Source organism: Podarcis melisellensis, assembly GCF_964234715.1.
Source record: "Podarcis melisellensis genome assembly, chromosome: 6".
In the NCBI taxonomy this organism is placed as follows: Eukaryota; Metazoa; Chordata; class Lepidosauria; order Squamata; family Lacertidae; genus Podarcis; species Podarcis melisellensis.
This window is the reverse complement of record NC_138538.1, coordinates 47,245,629-47,263,831: the sequence shown is the minus strand read 5'-3', so window position 1 is coordinate 47,263,831 and position 18,203 is coordinate 47,245,629. Positions and strand designations below refer to the sequence as shown.

Genomic DNA, 18,203 nt, shown 5'->3' with positions numbered 1-18,203 from the left:
GGTTTAGCCTTTTCATTTTACCCAGGTAAAATGCAGTGGCAGCCGGAATCACATTTCACATAAATTAAGCCACCTCTAGAGGAGAAAAGTGATAGCAAAATTAAAATAATTTAGAAAACGAAACAAATACTGTTAAGTGGGGGAGTGTGAAGTGTGGGGGAGAAACACTGAGAACCAACCCTGAAGAAACATATCCAGCCTTTGCCTGTCTGCTCTGAGGGTCAAATAACTCACAGGGTGTGTAATTTTTTTTATTTAAAAGCAAGAATTCAACCATCTGTGTTGCTGTGAGAAGAGCACTCTTGGCTGGCGGAGAGAGACCTGTTCCTTTTCAAAGCAAAGAAAATGGAAGGTAGGTGATAATGCGGCGAGTTTTCAGTTTTGCAAGAAGCAAAAGGCCAGAATCATTTTGACCCTTCCTTCGATAATCTCCAAACTGAGGCCCTGGTACGGCAAGGTCAAGAACTGAATACATCTCAACCTGTCTGGTTGCTATTCTGATTGATGCGCTATGTGGTTCCCAAGAGGAGGATTGTAACGTGTTCTAGGGCATTGCCAGATCTAATTGTTTATTAGCCTCTTCTAGTATAGAGCCTTCACCAGAATAGCATTTTTGAACAAAGTTCTGACCCCCACCAATGCAGCCCCTGACATAAATTAGCAAGCCGTGATGAATTCTGACTGGCTCCAAGGGACACAGACATAAACATCTAGAGGGATTTGTATTAGAGGGATGGTGACAATAATTAAAGCTGATGGCAGGCCTTCATGGCAATATATGGGGCTCCCATGTGTACTCTAAGCAGAGTAAGATGGATCTTGGGCACTGCCAAGAATTTCCTTCATAAATATATTCTGCAAACTTTATAGTGGCATCATTGCAGACCCAGCATTTGGGTGGAAAACCTTCATGCTGAAAAACTTAATGGCAAGGTTTCTATACATGCAAAAGTCTTTTTCCTTGAATCTGCCTATGACTGGGTCTCCAGTGATTCTACTATAGTAGCATCATTGACACAAGACATTTTCTCTTCCATTCAATATAGTTCTCTTCAAGAAGGAAGATAAGGGAGAGAAATGAGAAATCCACTCCACTTCACAGTGGGGAGGAGTTGCGGTGGACCACATGGCCACCCACTCCTCTTCAGGGGTGGGGGACAAAGTCCCACGTCTCCCGGAGGTTCCTGGCCACATCATTCATCTGCCAGCCAATCTGCTGGCTGGGGGGGGGGGGAATGGCCAGGCCCCATTTAAACTGAGGCTCAAGCCATTTGGCCATTTGGTTTTCACCTACCTCGTAGCAATCGTCACAACTTTGTAAGGTTTGGCAGTTAGGTATTGGTTGATCTTATGATGGGGGAGGGGAGGTGTGGCCATCACCTGCCCCTCCAAGCTTAAGGGTATTCCATTAAAGGAATCCGGGGGTGTGGATCTTGTCCAAAGTCCGGGGCTGGGCTAGGGCCATGCCACGACTCCATCAGGAACCCAGGGGGAGCTCGAGTTGGTTTGCATCGACGGGGCTCCTCCTACCGGTGGTTGACCCTTACTGGACTCCCTGTGTGACAGGCAGGATTCAGACATAGTCGGGTCAGTTCCAATGCCTAAGCCAATACTGTTCATATTCTGTAACCAATAAAGTTGTGGCCTAAATTTGCCCAATAACATTAACCTAATATCCATTTCCTTGTGTTTTATTCATCAACCTCGGGGTCTCGACACACAACTACTGCCCAGTTTGTATGCTGGATGTATGCATGTATGTATGTATGTATGTATGTATGTATTATCACCTCAGGTTTCTTCTGGAGAAGCTAAAAAAATAATAAAAATGGGTAGAGTTAAAAGGCTCCAGAAAGGACACTCAACAACCAAGAAGCAGTTATGAGTCTGTCAGTTCAACAGTACCATCAGACTGACCCACTGAAGCTTATTCACTTTGTTCCATTGGTGTACTGAACCTGGCTTCTCTATGGGCAAATCCAACATTCTAGCCAAGCCAATGCCAACCTGGGCTCCTCCAGATGTTTTAGGCTACTCTAGGGCCGATAGGAGTTGCGGATGTGTGGCTAATTCAAATAACTGTAAAATGAAGCCCAGTGGGTACAATCTAGCAATGCCAGGAACTTTAAACAGTGTGATGCTATGGCTGCATACACACCTACTTGGGAGTAAGCCCCACGAAATTCATTGAAGCTTTCTACTGAATAGACACATACAGGATTGCACCAAACATTCCATTGGCTTCAAACTGCTTAATGTAATCCTGATCCTAGTCAGAATTTCTAAGCAATAATTGCAGCACTCAAGTTTCATGTTGCTTGCATAACCAGCAATATTGCATCGCTAATCTGGATGTATTTAGCTGTTTGGAAATGAAAAAGAAAATCTGTAAATAAAATTAAATTAACAGTATCACTGGATTCAAATCACTCCCATATCAGCAACCATCAAACTTGAGAATTTATGAAGATGGGGGCGGAGGGAACCAAAAAGCACTTGAAAACCCATTCACATAAATAGAACTATGTCATTAGATATGTGGCTAGCATCCAAAAACTTGAGTGCATCCCAGGTCTTATTAGGCCAGTAGTCACTTTCTATAACAACAGAATGTGTCAGTGCAGAATACCCTGAAGGAAATGTCTGCCACCTCATTGGGTTGTGTAGTAATTTGTCGTGAATGCTAGTTTGGGCAAAATTAAAGTCACAGTTGAGCACACTGCATCCTTGTAGAATGGGCAAGGCTAAGAAAAAGGCCATCCAGAGCACATATATTTGGAAGTATGTGTGGAATAATTTCACACTTACTAGAAAGCAAGCCCCACTGAACTCAATGGTATTTAGTTCTGAGCAAACACACAGAAGACTGCTCTGAACAGCTGCAAGAACTAGAGGGCTATTATGGGCTCTGGTTCCCGAACGCTCTTTACCATTCCTTTTTCCCCTTTGTGAAATGGAGCTCCAGTGACATGGTTGCTTGTGAGGATTAATAAGATAATCATAGCAAAACCCTTCACATGCCTAAATGGTTATAATAATGCACTGACAGATTATCAACGTAAGTGATGGAGTGATCTCAGCTATATTTTTTGATGGATACTTCGGAGTGCAACCTGGAATCCTTCAGAAAATGATGCATTGTGGTTTTTCTTCCATTTTAGCAAGGTAGCCTTATGATATGAAGCCAAGAAGTTGCAGCCAACTGGGTCATTTTTACACCTAAGAAAATATGCCTTGCGGGAGTCAATATTCTTATAGATTCTTCTCTTTATTTACTTCATTTCAGGAGGAATTTTATTAGGTTCATTTGCTTTTAAATCTCAGAAGTCTTAGCAAAGCAAAGCAAAAAAGTTAAAGGGAATTGTATTAAAGGATATGAAAGCAAATCATTTAGGAAAATGCAGTGAGCTGTCAGCCCATTTCTGGAGAATGACTGAGCAAAATAGGTATGAGGTACTATATCTTACTGATTTAAGATTCCAAGTTACACAGAACTCTTTATCATGAAACAGAATGAATGAATAGGTCCTAAGATAGTGTCTTACACTTGCTTACCTGAGAGACAACCCCACAAAGCTTACTTCTGAGTAGATGTATTAGGATTGCATTCTCAGTCACATTTTTTTGCTTTTCTGTCAAGAAATGATGTCCCTCCACAATGAAGGGGTGGGAAAGACGTTTTGTTCATTTGATGTACACTTTGCCCAGTATATAGCTGGGTTTTATCACCAGGAACCACTGGCATGGAAAACAGCTTTGTAAATGTACATCAGGGCTGAGCTTCTAATCAATGGTAAACATTTTAGGTTTCATGGTGGTAAGAGCTGCAATTAAAGCACAGCTCTCAAGCTTGCAAGTGTAAACACACGGATGCTGAGAGTGAATTCTATTGTGTTTTATGACAACCGCAAGCTGAGTGAAGAATATATTGCACTGGGTAATGGGCCCAATCATTCTTCATGTAATTGGCATTCCTATGTACAAGGCTCTCTTATTACGCTGATTAACATGACTGTCAATCCCCTCCCAGCAAGACTATCTCTCCTGAATTGCTACTGACCTTTTCTGTGGTTTTAGGCATAGGAATGCTAGCTGCTTTTGCAAATGAAACAGATAATCCATCTCCAGGACATCTTCAATCACACCTTTCCCAGGCCTTTTAGTTCATTTCCATCCATCAATCACCCATTAAGTACATCTCTGTTCCAAGCAGCCTTCTCTAGGGAGTCCTCTCTCTTCACACCACCTCCACTTTTGCCTTTTCAGTTATGTTGACAGAACCTGAGCCATCTAATTTGGAACAGATCAGAGCCCCAGGTTTTTAGATTCTCTTAAGTCCCCAGGGAAGAGAAAACACTCACATCGCTTTGTTACTGGATGTGACAATCTCTACAGTATATAGTGCATAGCCAGTTGGGTTACAGAAATCATAAGCCATAGCTGACCTTGGTTACTGAACATACCATCATTTAAACTAACCAGAGTTTGGACATAAACACGGAACTCTGGTAAGTTTAAAAGCAAGTCCGACCTCATCTTCATGTGTGCATATAATGCTAAAAAATAGTTTAGTGCTATATCCAGAAAGGGTCAATATGAAGCAGGGGTATCTCCTCCTCCACTGCTCCAATGGTCCACTCATCTTCCCTTCTTTCACCCACAGTGAAGGCCAGTCCATTCAGGCAAGTGGGGCACTGCCCCAACAACCTGTCAGCTCCCTCTTCCTTGGTCTCAGTGTTGTCCTTATAGAATTTGGCAAGGAGGCAAATAGGAAGGAAACGAGAAAATTAGCTGGCTTTGCCTCTCCTCGGCTTTGGCTCCACCTACTGTTTGGCCTCCCTCTCCCTGCAGTCAGCCCTTCCAGTCCCAATGGACACCAGTCACCACTGATCCCCACTCTCAGCTCAGTTTAAATCCCACTCACTGCAGCATGTGGGTAGTGAATGAACTGACTGAGTACTGGTGGTGGTAGCACAGTTAATGCATATTACCAGATCTCACTATACAGCTCTGAAAGTTGCAGGAGGCTCTCAGGGTCTGGCCCCGAAAGCCTTAATCCTCAAAGGGCTTGTGATCCCTATGAAGTCATAGAATCAGTGCAGTTGCTAATACAATAGGAAGAGGTGAAATTGACAGTTACTGTTTGCAGAGGCAAAAGGGAGCTGTTGTCGATTGCTGCATGCTTTTCTTATTTTGAACCTAAGAGCAAACGAAAGATCCTGCTCAACCAGATCAAGAGTCCAGCTTCCTATTTTTCCAGCCGTGACCACCCAGGGGCTTCCAGAAAGCCCACAAGTGAAGCTTGAAGGCAAGAGCGCCCCCCGTAGAGCTTGAAGGCAACAGCAGCCCTGCATTCCTTATCCCCAGCACCTAGTATTTAGAGCGCAACTTTGGGGGCATCTGTGACATTATGTTGGACCCAAGACCTCCTGATCCTTTCCTCTAACAAACCAACACACACAGTTGTCAAAGCGGCATCTTATTCCATGGGGTCTGTACCTGTCATAGTCTCCATTGCACAGGGCCCGCACCGGGATAGCAAAGGACTGCCATACAGGGTTCAAAGTGTTCTTCACCACTTCGGTTTTGTGGCAGATGGTAAATCTGGCAGGATACAAATAAGGCCAGTTGAGTTAGGGTAGACAGGGAAAAATAAATAAGAACAATGCTCCCCTAATGTCAGGCAAAACAAAATTTTTTTTTCTTCCAGTAGCACCTTAAAGACCAACTAAGTTAGTTCTTGGTATGAGCTTTCGTGTGCATGCACACTTCTTCAGATACTGTCAGGCAGTCCTGGACAGGGGCAGACTAACACAAGGTTGGACCATGACCAAAATGGATTACTTGCTTTTAAAAATGTAACACCTCCCTAACAAAGCACCATCTTGGTAAAAGGTATCTGGATCTTCCTCAGTGAAACTGGTCTTTTGGAGGAGCCTAAATAGAACTGCATACAACCAAAGGGCAGCATCATAGGCCTTCAGTGCCAGCAGATCAAAATTTAGAAGCCAGGGGTTGGGAACCTGTAGCTCTCCAGATAGTTTTGGACATGCAACTTCCATCAACCCCAGGTGCTTCCTCAGCCACTGAATGAATGAAATGGCCTTATACTGAGATCAGCTGGCAGTAGCTGTCTGAAATCCTCAGCAGAGTCTCCCCTATCTTGGGAGGGTGGAGAACACCAATGAAAATGGAAAAGGAAGCAGAAGCCGCTGTGATTTGCATGCTTGTCTGTGGTCAGGAATGGAAATCTGTCAAGCAAATTCAATTGGTGTCCACCAATATCATTGCTATTATTCAGTCTGCAGATGATACGTAATGACATAAGAAGAGCCTGCTCTATCAGGCAAGGGGCCCATCTAGTCAAGCTTTGTATTCTCATGCTAGCCAACGAGATGCAGGACCTGAACACAACTGCAATCTCCCCTGCTGTGGTTTCCAGTAGCCCTTGCCAATTCATGCAGTGAATCTGGGGGGATATCAGACTCTGGATCAAACTGGGGACCCCCACCCTGGATCCAGTCCCAAATAAGTTTGGGGTGGGGATTATATTTAATTAGGCCTTTAAAACCCTAATTAAACACTTAGCTGAAAGATGGGCATGGGAAGAAGACCTTGCATAGTTCTATTCTAACCCCATTTAACTATGTAATTAATTTCCCCCTCTTTTTTTACAGCATTTTGATGTTTCCTTTACAATGAAATGTGAATGTAAGTTATGTAAACAGTTATCTATGTTACATAAGTTAGGTACCTTATCTTAAATAGGGGACATGAAACGTATAAGGTAGTATTTGGCGGAAACCAAACTGCAGCAACACAGAAGCAGAGCTGATTTTTTTCCATAGTTGTTCAACTGTTGTTACCTAGTTTCTAAGCCGAGTCCCTTGTTTGGAGCAGGAGGATGGGTTTATAATACTTCTATTATATTCTATTATAATACTTCTATTATAGAAAAGTATTATATACCTCTAGAAATACCTCTAGAAAAGGAGGGCAGCTGCACCATGGATGTGGTGCCCAATACATTTTGAACAAACTCATTATCAAGGGAAATGTTTTATGCTTCTTGGCGGGGGGGGGGGGGAGTGCTTGGGACAACATTTTGCTACAGGTCACCTAAGCAAGCTCTGTTATAATCTGAATAATTATCCTGCCCCCAAAGCAAAAGCACTTTGACTTACGTCCCGTCCTCGTTACTCCTATAGAATACCATGAACGGGTCGGATTTTCCAAAGAAATCTTTCTTGTCCAGCTTGTTGGCACAGAACTGCATTGTGGCCACATCCTTGGAATGGGGAACAGAAAATATATCTATAAACTATTTGTTTGTTTCTCAAAATATTTACATACTGCCTAATTTGCACACATCTCAAGATCAGACTGGGCTTCCTGTACCTGCGATTTGCCTGTAAGACACCATCCGTGCAATGGCTAATTATGTATTTGTTGTTTTTTTTAATTTGGCCCAGAGATCCTGAGTGCTGCAGTACACTTTCTTGGTAGTAGGCAGAAATGAGAGGGAGCCAGAGTATCCAACCTTACATGTTGTTTGTGAATTCAACTCAGTGCGCAATTCTTCTTCCATTCGCCTGCCAAACTCCCAGCTAATGATGCTACAGGCTGTGATCCTCTGCCCCTCTTCAGTTGGAAATGAGTGACTCACCGTGTGAATGGTGTAAGCATTTAATCTTTCAAAGGATACCATTGTAGGGGAATGAATAGGAGGAGCACATCTTCAAGAGTGGAGCAGATTGAGGGCAGTTGGGATGTCGTAACTCTGTCCCAGGTGTGTCACTATTGCCTTGTCACGTGCCCCTCCTCCTCCTCTTGTTCCCATTGATCTGTCTTGGCATCATGGTTTGTTAATAAGTACCCAATACTTTTTGAGAGTGGGGACAAGGCAGCAAAAATCCAGGGTAGAGAGACAGGCCAACTCTTCCAAGAATTAAATGGCTCCCTTGTCCCCACTCAATGTGCACATTCTCATGCTTCCTAAAGGAAGTTTGAAAAGCATTGCTTTCTAAGCTAGGACCTGTGGGATGTGATACATAAATAGCAGTAAAGTACAACATTCCTGGTTTTCCTAGAGTGAACTTGCAGGGGAATGTTTGGTCCAGTCAGTAGAAAACTTCCTCTTACCTCCTGACTGGGACATACTTCCTCTTGCATGTGGCTAGAGGTGGGCGTGACCTTACCTGCCCAGGTAACACAAAAGGACATAGCATGTTGCACACTCCCTCTCTCTCACTTCCTCTCATCATAGGACCAGCAGCTTTTTAGCTAGAGAAACTCTGTTGGCCAACAGAGGACAAAGGGACTATTACCATATGGGATAGATTCCACATGTATATACTCTGTAACTAAATTTGCCTTCAGGGATCCATCTGTGAACTGAATGTGTGAGTAAACTTATTTTATATACTTTACACAAGATTGTGCTGTGTCTATTCTTTTAAGAGGGAGATATAGGGGAAATTACCAGGAATCTATATTGAGAAGCTTAAACAAGCATGCAACCAGCTACCTGCTGTGCTGGTAGAATGTAAAACTCTGCTAAGTTATAGAACTTGCTAGCACAAGTTAGGAAGGATATTATTAAACAATATATTCTCTCCTGCCTCCCTGAACATTCTCACAGGACCAACATCACTAGTGCTTGTAGCAGCAAAAGCAGATGGTGGGATAAGGAAACCCACCAGGTGATGCATTGTGCGGATGAGAGTAGGGAGTGGAATGTTTTAAGCAACCCCTGATCTCAGCCATTTCCCAACAATGGTCCAATGGCTTTACTGGTTTAGTGGAGAGAATCTTCACCACAGTCCTAGAAGATGCCTCCTGAGATGGTCAGCAGCAAACTATCCTTGAAGACCATGGTAGATGGTCTAGAGCAGAAGATGCTCAAAAGGCTCTCAGGTGATGCAGGATGCTCAGCCAGAGGTCACCTGCTCCTTTGTGCAGCTTTAATCCTTTGCGGCACTGCTCCCTGATCAAACCAAAAACAGCACTCAAGAATCAATCAAGCTGCTCCTGATCTGGGGACAAAGTCAAAATGGAACAGTGCAGAGGTCTCGGGGCATGTCATCACTTCCCATGGGGTGTCCACCATGGTGTCCTGCATGCTGCTTCTGGAGCAGAGAGCAAAAGCTGGGTTGTCCAGGAAAAAACAGCATGCAAGTACATTCCTTCTGCCTTGGCAGGCTCCACTCACAATGGGATGGCCAATCCACACATCCATAACTTCTGGGAAGGAGGAGCAATGATCTCATGGCTCAGAGGTGTGGCCCTCTAATAGCAGCTTAGCTAGGCAAGGTCTAATAATTGTTCTCCCAGCTGGGGTTAAGAAATTGACCATTGATCACTTACAGTATGTTGAAATAGTAATTGTTTGGAGAAGTAGGGATGTGCTCAGGCAGTACGACTGTTGCTGTACTCCACGATCCATAGAAACAAGGGAGTATGCAGGTTTGATTTTCTCTTATCAGTGTGGCTTCCCATTATCAGCATTCAGGATAAGATAGGGAGGGAGGCAAGAAAGTGCTGGGTGGGTTAAGACAAGGCTCTTGGAAAATCAGGGGGGAACACAAGCATTCCTTGGGGTGATGGTGCAGAAAATGCCAAGGAACAATGTCACTGAGTGGAAGCACAGTTAATCCCATATGATGCATTCCCATACTATCCTCAGCACAGAGGGAAAAGTTAAACCAGATTCTAGCGCAGGCTGCAGAACGGCTCATGCAGAGCTAATTGGTTCTGTCTCGGTTCTTTCAGATCGAAATGAGTATTAAATTCTCTTTATGGCACAACAGATGGTATGCTGCTTTGGATGCATTCAAGCACATTCCCGAAATTCTGAACGGACATCAGTGTCACAAACAGCCTGCGTTAACCAGACAGTGCACGTCTCGTGAGCTGGAGGGGTCTGTGTGCTGTATGTTCATGAGCAAAAAGTGTGAAGCACTTTGTGTTGTTTGAATGTAAGTATTTGGTGTGGTGCATCCATCTGCACAAGTCTGCCTACAGAAAGACAAATCCACAAATGAACATGTGAGAAAGAGTTGGTCTGTATGTCTTTTTTTAGCTGCGCAAGTTCAACATAGGTGTGTGAAGAAGGGGGTTAAAAAATATATTGTAATTGTCTGTGTAGGAGAAAAAATAGGATTTCCTTCCCTCTTGCAGACGTCAGCTGTGTGGGCGAGAGAAGGTGACAAAAATGTAGTGATACTGTTTGTGTTCATTTCTGTATGTGGGAGAGAAAGGGAATGAAAGAATCTGTCTTTGCTGATGTTTAGTCTCTAGGCAGTCCTGTCTTTCTCATAAAAGTTATACACCAACTGTGCTGTTTTGTTCTGTTCAACACCAGCAGCAAGCAAGTGGACAGATTCTGACGCCTGTCAGGGGCTGATACTTGACTCTTGTGTACCTGACAGTTGGGTTCAACCAGGCATAGGCTTGTCACTTGCCATCCTTGCCCATTCTTCTCTTGTCTCCCCTTCACAAAACAAATTTGTGACTGAGAATGCTAGGAAGAACCTCGATCCAGATGTGGTAAGATTTTCCTCTGGAAGAAACCTGATTTTACTTCATTAACCTCTTCAGGATAGATAATCCAGAAAATTTTCTGTGGCCATCTCCTCTGATGGAGCTGGCTGGGGAAAGGACCCTTACGAAAGGAGGAAAACATTTTAGCAAAGAGGCATGCCCAGTGGCAGGTTTGTATGGCAAGTCGACTCAGTTGTGAACAGAAATGTGATAGAGTTGGGGCAGAGATTCAGATTTGTGCTGGAAGCCCAATGAATCAGCCATTGATTCATCACATTTTTATCTTGCTCTTCCTTTGAGGAATTCCAAATATTATTGCACATGGGTTTCTCTCTTTTATCCTCACAGCAACCCTTTGATGTAGATCAGACTGAGAGAATGTGCGACTGGCTGGAGATCACCCAGTAATGTTGAGTGAGTGTGTATTGACTCTGACAAGTTTTGCTTTGTTGCATTTCTGCAGGTTCCGGCTTTAATGGTTTATTTTTACTTTGTATTTCAATGGGTTTTTTACTTCTTCATTGTAAACTGCCAGGCAACTTTGTACTATTAGGCAGCATACAAATGCCACGCAGACACAGACAAACACTCCATCCATACAACGCTGTGCAGATACTCATTTGTGTTCTGACACCCACCTACCTCTACCCAGAGACTGCATCCCTAATGGTTAAGGCATCAGATGCATTTCTCTGCACAGCAAATCTTCCCACACGCTTATTATTTCTTAGTTGCTGCCCTTGTTTGTCCTTTAGTACACAATCTGAACTCTTAACTTCCAGCTGTGACCACACTTTAGCCATTGACGTTGGCTGTAATCTCGGTTCTTGCTCTGAGAGCTGTTGAGAGGAGTGTTTGTCCAGAAACTGCAGCAGACAGTGAGCTTACATGGTAGTCTCCCCACTCCCACCCCCACCACAAGCGATAAAGAGCTGAAGGGAGTGGAATCTCTCATTGCAACCTTATGACTCTCCAGAGCTGCACATTTTCTATTTCCACATTACAACTATTCTGGTCTCTGCTGAGAACTTACTGAACAGTTTGTCCAACTGCACAACACGTTGTTCCACCAAGGCTCTACAGTACATGCACATACATGTACCATGTGTCCAATACCTCATTTCAGTGTTCTCAGAGGCGTAACATGGCAGGGCTGGGGGGTGGGCGTTACCCCGGGGACAGTTTTCTTTGGGGTGCATTCCTCATGACACCCTGCCAGCCCGTGGGTTAATGGATACAAGGCAGAATTGGCATGCCAGCATACCATCTGCAAGGGTGAGAAATTTTGTGTGCCAACGCTAGAAATGTACGAGCCAGCATGCATTGTAGGAGCACTCAAATGAGATGAACAGTTGCATGGAATAATTGTCAGGGTATCTACTTTGTCTGTGTCTCAGTCTCTCTCACCATACTCTGCATTATTATACAGCTGATCTTCACAAGCCATGAAGTATGGTAAGGACTTAGAGAAGATAACACCTTGTTATATATGATTATCCCTAGAGCTCTTTGGCTTTTTGAACTCAAGACGCCAGCAGACAGGAGCTTCCCTTGCTCCCTCAGGAGCAGAGGCCTGACCAGAAGCTCAAAGAGCAGAGAATTACTTACTCGGCAGTTACCCAGTTCCTCAGCTGACAGGATAATGGTGCCACACTTCTTCCCTGGAATCCCCCTGCAAGAAGAAAGAAAATGGTTCAGCAGCTGGGAAGAAGATGAAGAAAGAGCAAGCAACTGATCGATGCTGCCAGCAAGTCCCCCTGGTATTGGCTGCACTATAGGCTGATTGGCAACTACAGTGAGCCCCTGTGAAGGCATGCTGTCAGCATCAATCAGTTGTTTAGCGCTCACACGGCAACTTCAAAGAAGCTTGTTGAAACTGCTCAGTAACGATTACAGTGAGCCTTTCTGAAGTCTTAGTTGCAGGTGTAAGTAGTTTTCCAGCTTTATCTGGAACTAACTTCCCAAAGATCATGCAGAAAGCTTAGATGGGAATATGGGCTAGGGCTTCCCATGTTCAAAGACTAGCATTTTGCTATGGTGGTTTTCAGACCTGGGATCTATCCTCAGCCCCAGCTTGAAACATGAGGCCCTGCTGCATTAGGGCTGTGATTCTGTTGCTTAATTTATTTGGTTGCTGTTGGTTTTTATTTTTTGTCTGGGAAGTTTTGCTGGAGGCTGAAACATTAAACTATTATAAATAAATAAAAGAGTCCAACTGAACAGCCACTTTCAGCCAATCCTGTGCATGCTTACTCAGAAGTAAGTCCCACTGTGTTCATTGGGACTCACTCCTGATAAGTGTACTTTGAATTGCATCCGCAAACATTTCTGAAGGTGGCAAAATAAAGGAGAAGCCAAGAAGGGTTTTTTCCTCCCCAGATGAAAAGATGAAGTTTTTGGTCGATTTGTGCTACTGGTTCTGCAGCTTGAGACAAACTGAAATATTTATTTTGAGTGCACAAGTAAGTAGGACATTGAGAGACACAACTCACCATGGAGCAAAACTAAGAAAAGAGGTTTACTTCAAACCCCCCCCCCCCCGCCGCCCTCCTTTTTACTGTCAGCATCTTTGAATAGAACAATTTTGGCCAGCTTGTGATTTACAATCATTCTGTCCATTCAATTCCACAAGAGCAGGAAGCCCTGCTGGGTAATGATCACTCAAAACGAATTCATCCTGCAGGCCAGATGACAAGTTTATTTGTTTGATGGGGTTTGGAAATTAGGAGTAAGACAGTAAGCAACTGATGTGACCTTTTCCCAGACGTCAAATTTTTGTAAAAGAAATTCCAAAAACAACATTACCCATGGGCTACCTTAATTATGGTTTCAGTTCTTGACCAGCTTCTTGCACAAGAGGAGAAAGTAGGTATTTGAGCACAATGTTTGTTGTGCATATAGCAAATTGGTCATCTGAACAATTTCCCATGAACACAAGTTGCAATTTTGAGCACCACCACTCATGCTAGGATTAGGGCATGAAGTCCTAATTTGTGGCAGTGACAATTAGGGTTGGTGGATAAATTTGATTTACTTTGCATTTAAAGGTGAATCTGCCTAATCCACACTTTCAGAAACAATATGGGACCTGAAACACAGTCATCCTTTGAAATTTGCACTTCTCTGAATTTTGCAATGTAGTTCTCCAGGCCAATACTGTGTATAGAAATGCAGAATATGAGGGTAAAGTGTGCGTACAATGGAATTTATCTGTGAAAACGGCATACAAAAATGCACTGCATTAGGGAAATTTCCTTTGGGAAATGTGTATATTAGACAAAACTGCAAAGATGTGTACACATTAGGAGAAATTCAGACTAAAACACTGATTTTTCATGAGGACTTAGAAAACATTTCAAACATGTGAAAATGTGGCGAACTGAAATCAAGGTTGGCAAAATGAGAAACCAAGAGAAACTAAAGTTTACAGGTGTGCCCATCCCTTGGGACAATAGAGTCAGACCACTGATTTGCCACATGTCTGGAGCAATCTGGATTTTAATATAAGTGTCCCGTATCATGCAAAATAACTGAATTATGTGGACTTGTCTCCTTGGCTCTTTTTGTGCAAGAAGGCATCCCCGTCGTCTTTTCTACAATTGTGATTCATATTGGTTACAGATGTGCCCCACATCTCATTTCCTTTTTGGGGTGGTCATTTGCATACATTGGGGTCATGCCAGATTAACTAGGCTCTTTCAGGATAGAAAGGCAGAGTGTGAAAATCTGTGTCTTGCTTGGTGTACACACTAACTCTATTAAAAAGAAATATGACAGTAGTGCAGTTTTGCACATGTGTGTGGCCTTGGGACAAATTTCTTCAGGTTTATAAATATGTGAGAAATAAAAGGAACCAATACGATGAAGACTGGCTCTACTGGGGAAACTGCAGCACCTTACTGGGAGGGAAGTATGCATGGATACCACTACAGGCGACAGCAGTGATGGTTGTTGGAATATGCAGAAGACATGATTATATACTTTTCAGTTCTATCCTACCTTTCCACTGCCAGAAAGGAAGGAAGAGAAACTGGGCTGGGGAAGTATTTTGACCCAATGGGCCATTCATTTATCTCCCCTACCCCCACCCAGGCCATCTGTCAGTCATCTAGCATCACAATGGTGCCATGTGATTGATAGGTGTGTTGTCCCACCCACCTGTCAAACTTGGCCCAAAGAGGTGGTGGGTGACATTGACCAAGTGCAATTGAACTCCCTGCGCATCAGCTAATGTGTGGGTCAATGTTAATCCTGCTTACTGAAGGGTATTGCCAGCCAGTTTGCAACAGGAACTCACTGGCCGGCCTGAAGCAAGCAGGATCAAACTCCACACCCACCAGTTGATGCACGTGAGTGTGTGTGTGTTTTCAATCCTGCTTTCAGCAGCCATGTCTCTACTTGGCCCATTCCTGACATCACATATAAGCATAAGTATGCCCCATAACTAGGTAGCAGTAAGATCACAATTAGGTTAGTGTGCTGTTAAGAACCGAGTGTTTGTCTGCACCCTTTCACCGCTTTTTATCAGTAATTTTAAATGTCTTATACTTTTGTCAACTGCATAAGAGGTTTTCTTGCTATGAAAAGTTTGATAAATAAATAAATGCATTTAGATATGAATTATCCAAGTATTTTTAAAAAATCCCTGCTCAATCCAGTGTGTTTTAATCTGTTTTTAGTGTACTGCTGATATTATTTTTTAATGTTTTAAATAGTTGTTTTTCATTGCTTTTACAAAAAAACAATAACCTCATTGTAAACCTCGTTGAGTTTTTTGTTGTTTTTTTTCTTCAAGGTGCATAAAATTTATGAAATAAAATGCCTACATAAAATAATAAGGCACAAATCTACCTCTGAGCCTATGGCTGATTCTGTGATGTATCAAGGACAAAGAAGAATCAGGAGTGCCCCTTTTTGCACCGTCCATGTATGGCAGTACCTGCTTTGAATGTTACACATCTCTCTCTTCTTCCTCTATTACTTAGAGTCAGCCATATGTGCTGTGCTCTTATGAGGATTGATGACATAAGCATTGCTAACACTGAAAATAGTGTTAGAAACAACGGGCTAGTCTCAGTTGTGTGTAAACCCAATGGAAATATCATCTGAACAGGGGTGGGGATGATAGCCCTAATGTAGTTCTCTCCAGCAATGTGGAATCCCATCCGCAAAGTGAAAAATCTACTCCAGCCCACAGCATCATGCTCAGAATGGTGTAGGACAACCATGTGGAGGTACCACCATTGGGTAAGAAAGACTGGTGTTCTTTGTGCAAATTATGCTTATATTTAGCAGTGGGTGAAATGTGCTAGGTCAGTGCTGGAATTAACAGCCTTTCTCCTCCCACTTTCTCCTCTAGCACTTGGTTCCTTAATATATGCCTACATGCCAACCTATGATAAAAAATAACAGAGTTATTTCTAGGGTAGGAGAATAAGAGGCTTCAGCATGACTTACCCATTGGAGACAGATGGCATAGGTTTCCCGGTTTTGGAATGTAATGTAAAGGCTCCCATCCTGGAAAAGGGGAAAGGAAAGAAAGACGCCTAAAACTTCAATTCCTACTGATTCCGTACTTCTGTGTGTGTGCGCGCTCTCTCTATCTGCATCATTTCCTGTTCATCCAATGCAACAGTATAGGCTGGAATTGGTTCTGATTTCCTGTCCTAAATATGGCGGTTACTAGCTTCAAAGCTCTGTGCAGCTTTGGACCAGGACACTTAAGGGATCATAGCCTTCAACACAAACGTTCAATAAATTTAGTTAGGTTAAACAGATGAAACAGAAAGGTGTCCCAACTCTCCCTGCCAAAGCCTCACTTACCAGGATCATGAGGCAGCTGCGACTTCAAGTGAGATCTTGCGAAACTCTTGCGAGGTCTTGCACAGCACTCACAAGATCTTACCAGAAGCCACTGCTTCTCCTCTCTTCTCTGGTGGTGATGGCATGGGTGGGTGGGGGCCCCGTGTGGGTGCTGCCCCACAGAATTCCACCACCTGAGGCGGCTGCCTAGACCAGCTCTGTGTGGAGGCTCTTCTGCATATCCCATAATCAGCTGGAGTGGGAAAAGCTGGAAAGGCCTTTTTTGAAACATACCAGATGCCAGTGAGTGCAAGCTGCAGTCTAGTCTCATGCTGAGTTTCCCATGTGTTTGTTCCTTGCTTGGTTCCTGCTACATCAAGCAACTACAGTACTTACATGATCAAAACTATGCTTGCAGATCAAATATTAGAAAGGCAGGGCTTTCATATCACCTCACATGTCAGCTCAAATAGCAACCTTTTGAGTTCGTGGTAAGTAACCGAGCAAAAAGATATACTGAGCAATTACATGCATGTGTGTGACTCAGACCTCAACCTAATAAAATAATGGCAAATGACTCAAGATATCCTCCCAGTTAAGCTACTGAACAGTGAATCAGCCCCCCGGTGCAAAATGGAAATTCCAGTATGGCCCTTGCTCTCCCTGGGCTCACAATGGGACCCTCTTGGATCCCATGTCAAAATCACTGAGCTCAGAGATGTCTAGCAGTGAAGTTGCCTTATTAGCTCACAAACAGCCTCTCATTAACAGCAGGCAATAGGCTCATCTGGCTGTATTGGGGAGAAGAAACCTCTGGCTGTGTTTCTCCAGAACCCTGCTTTTTGTCCGTAAGCACTCACCCCACAAAAATTCTCACTTCTTGAAAACCCGCTACAGACTCTGAGGGAAATTGCACCCAGAGAGATAACATCATGACAGAATCTGCATGCTTGCCAATGATCAAGCACGCCGTGACCTTGACAAAAGTTCGACCCGGGCTCTGGAATTCAACTTAACAACTTAGTGTTTGCACGTAAGTTGGAGACTCATTGCTGCCATGACGAGGTTGAGCTCACCGCTCCAACCTCTTCCAGGCTGCTAAGAACAGTTAAACCTTTGGACTTCCCCTGTCTTCCCTGGTTTGGGGGCCACAGCTACAGAGACTGTGATCAAGTCCCCTCCTATACAGATGCAGCTTCCTTGATAATATTTATAGAACCTGACTCTAATATTCCTCCCTCCTCTCCCCAAATGCTCTGAAAGAGCCATGGCTCAGAGACACATCTGGAAAGCAGCAATTTCTAATCAGTTTGGGTTTCCTTCCGCCCTGCAAGGACATGAGACTGTCCTGTATTTCACAGGTATGAAGAAGGGTAGACACAGGATTGTTTCACCATAAACAAATGATTATCTCATTGAATCAGTCTGAGTTAAAGTGATCTGATACAGAGCAGCAGAGGCAAAAGTGATAGTATTTTGGGCACCAACCAGCGGCAACACCCTTCCGAAGAGTGATTTTTGCCAGGATTTGGCATTTTTCAGCTATCAGCTGGCTTTCTGCCCAAGACCTAGGACATTCACAGGTAGTGGACTCAAGCATCACTGTTGCCCATTTTGTACATAATCCTAAACCACCATTTAGTATATGGGAACAAGCCTAGTATATGGGAACAGGCACACATGCTTCCCCTTCTCCTCTTCTCTAATGTGGGTGCAAAGAGGAAGCAAGAAGCAATGTTACTGCTTTTAAATTAAGCAGAGTTCCTTGTGTCTTGGGAAAACTCTACGGTGAGTTTAAATCAGCCTTCCTCAACCTGATGCCACCAGATGTTGTTGGACTAAAATACAGTGGTACCTCG

At 43.5% G+C, this 18,203-nt stretch overlaps 1 protein-coding gene across 2 annotated transcripts in view; it reads right to left on the bottom strand.

The window, feature by feature from the left end:
• The window catches only part of CPNE5 (copine 5), a 124,191-nt gene that overhangs the window by 46,931 nt on the left and 59,057 nt on the right, over positions 1 to 18,203 (bottom strand). For both annotated transcript variants that reach the window (XR_014169413.1, XM_081915405.1), the window contains 4 exons: positions 16,000 to 16,059; positions 12,151 to 12,214; positions 7,185 to 7,288; positions 5,500 to 5,604 (listed from right to left, as the gene is read on the bottom strand). Coding sequence is in view for 1 of the 2 variants with exons in the window: in XM_081915405.1 (XP_081771531.1) it covers positions 5,500 to 5,604; positions 7,185 to 7,288; positions 12,151 to 12,214; positions 16,000 to 16,059 (333 nt within the window). In the remaining variant the exon portion in view is untranslated. The remainder of the gene's footprint in view (positions 1 to 5,499; positions 5,605 to 7,184; positions 7,289 to 12,150; positions 12,215 to 15,999; positions 16,060 to 18,203) is intronic.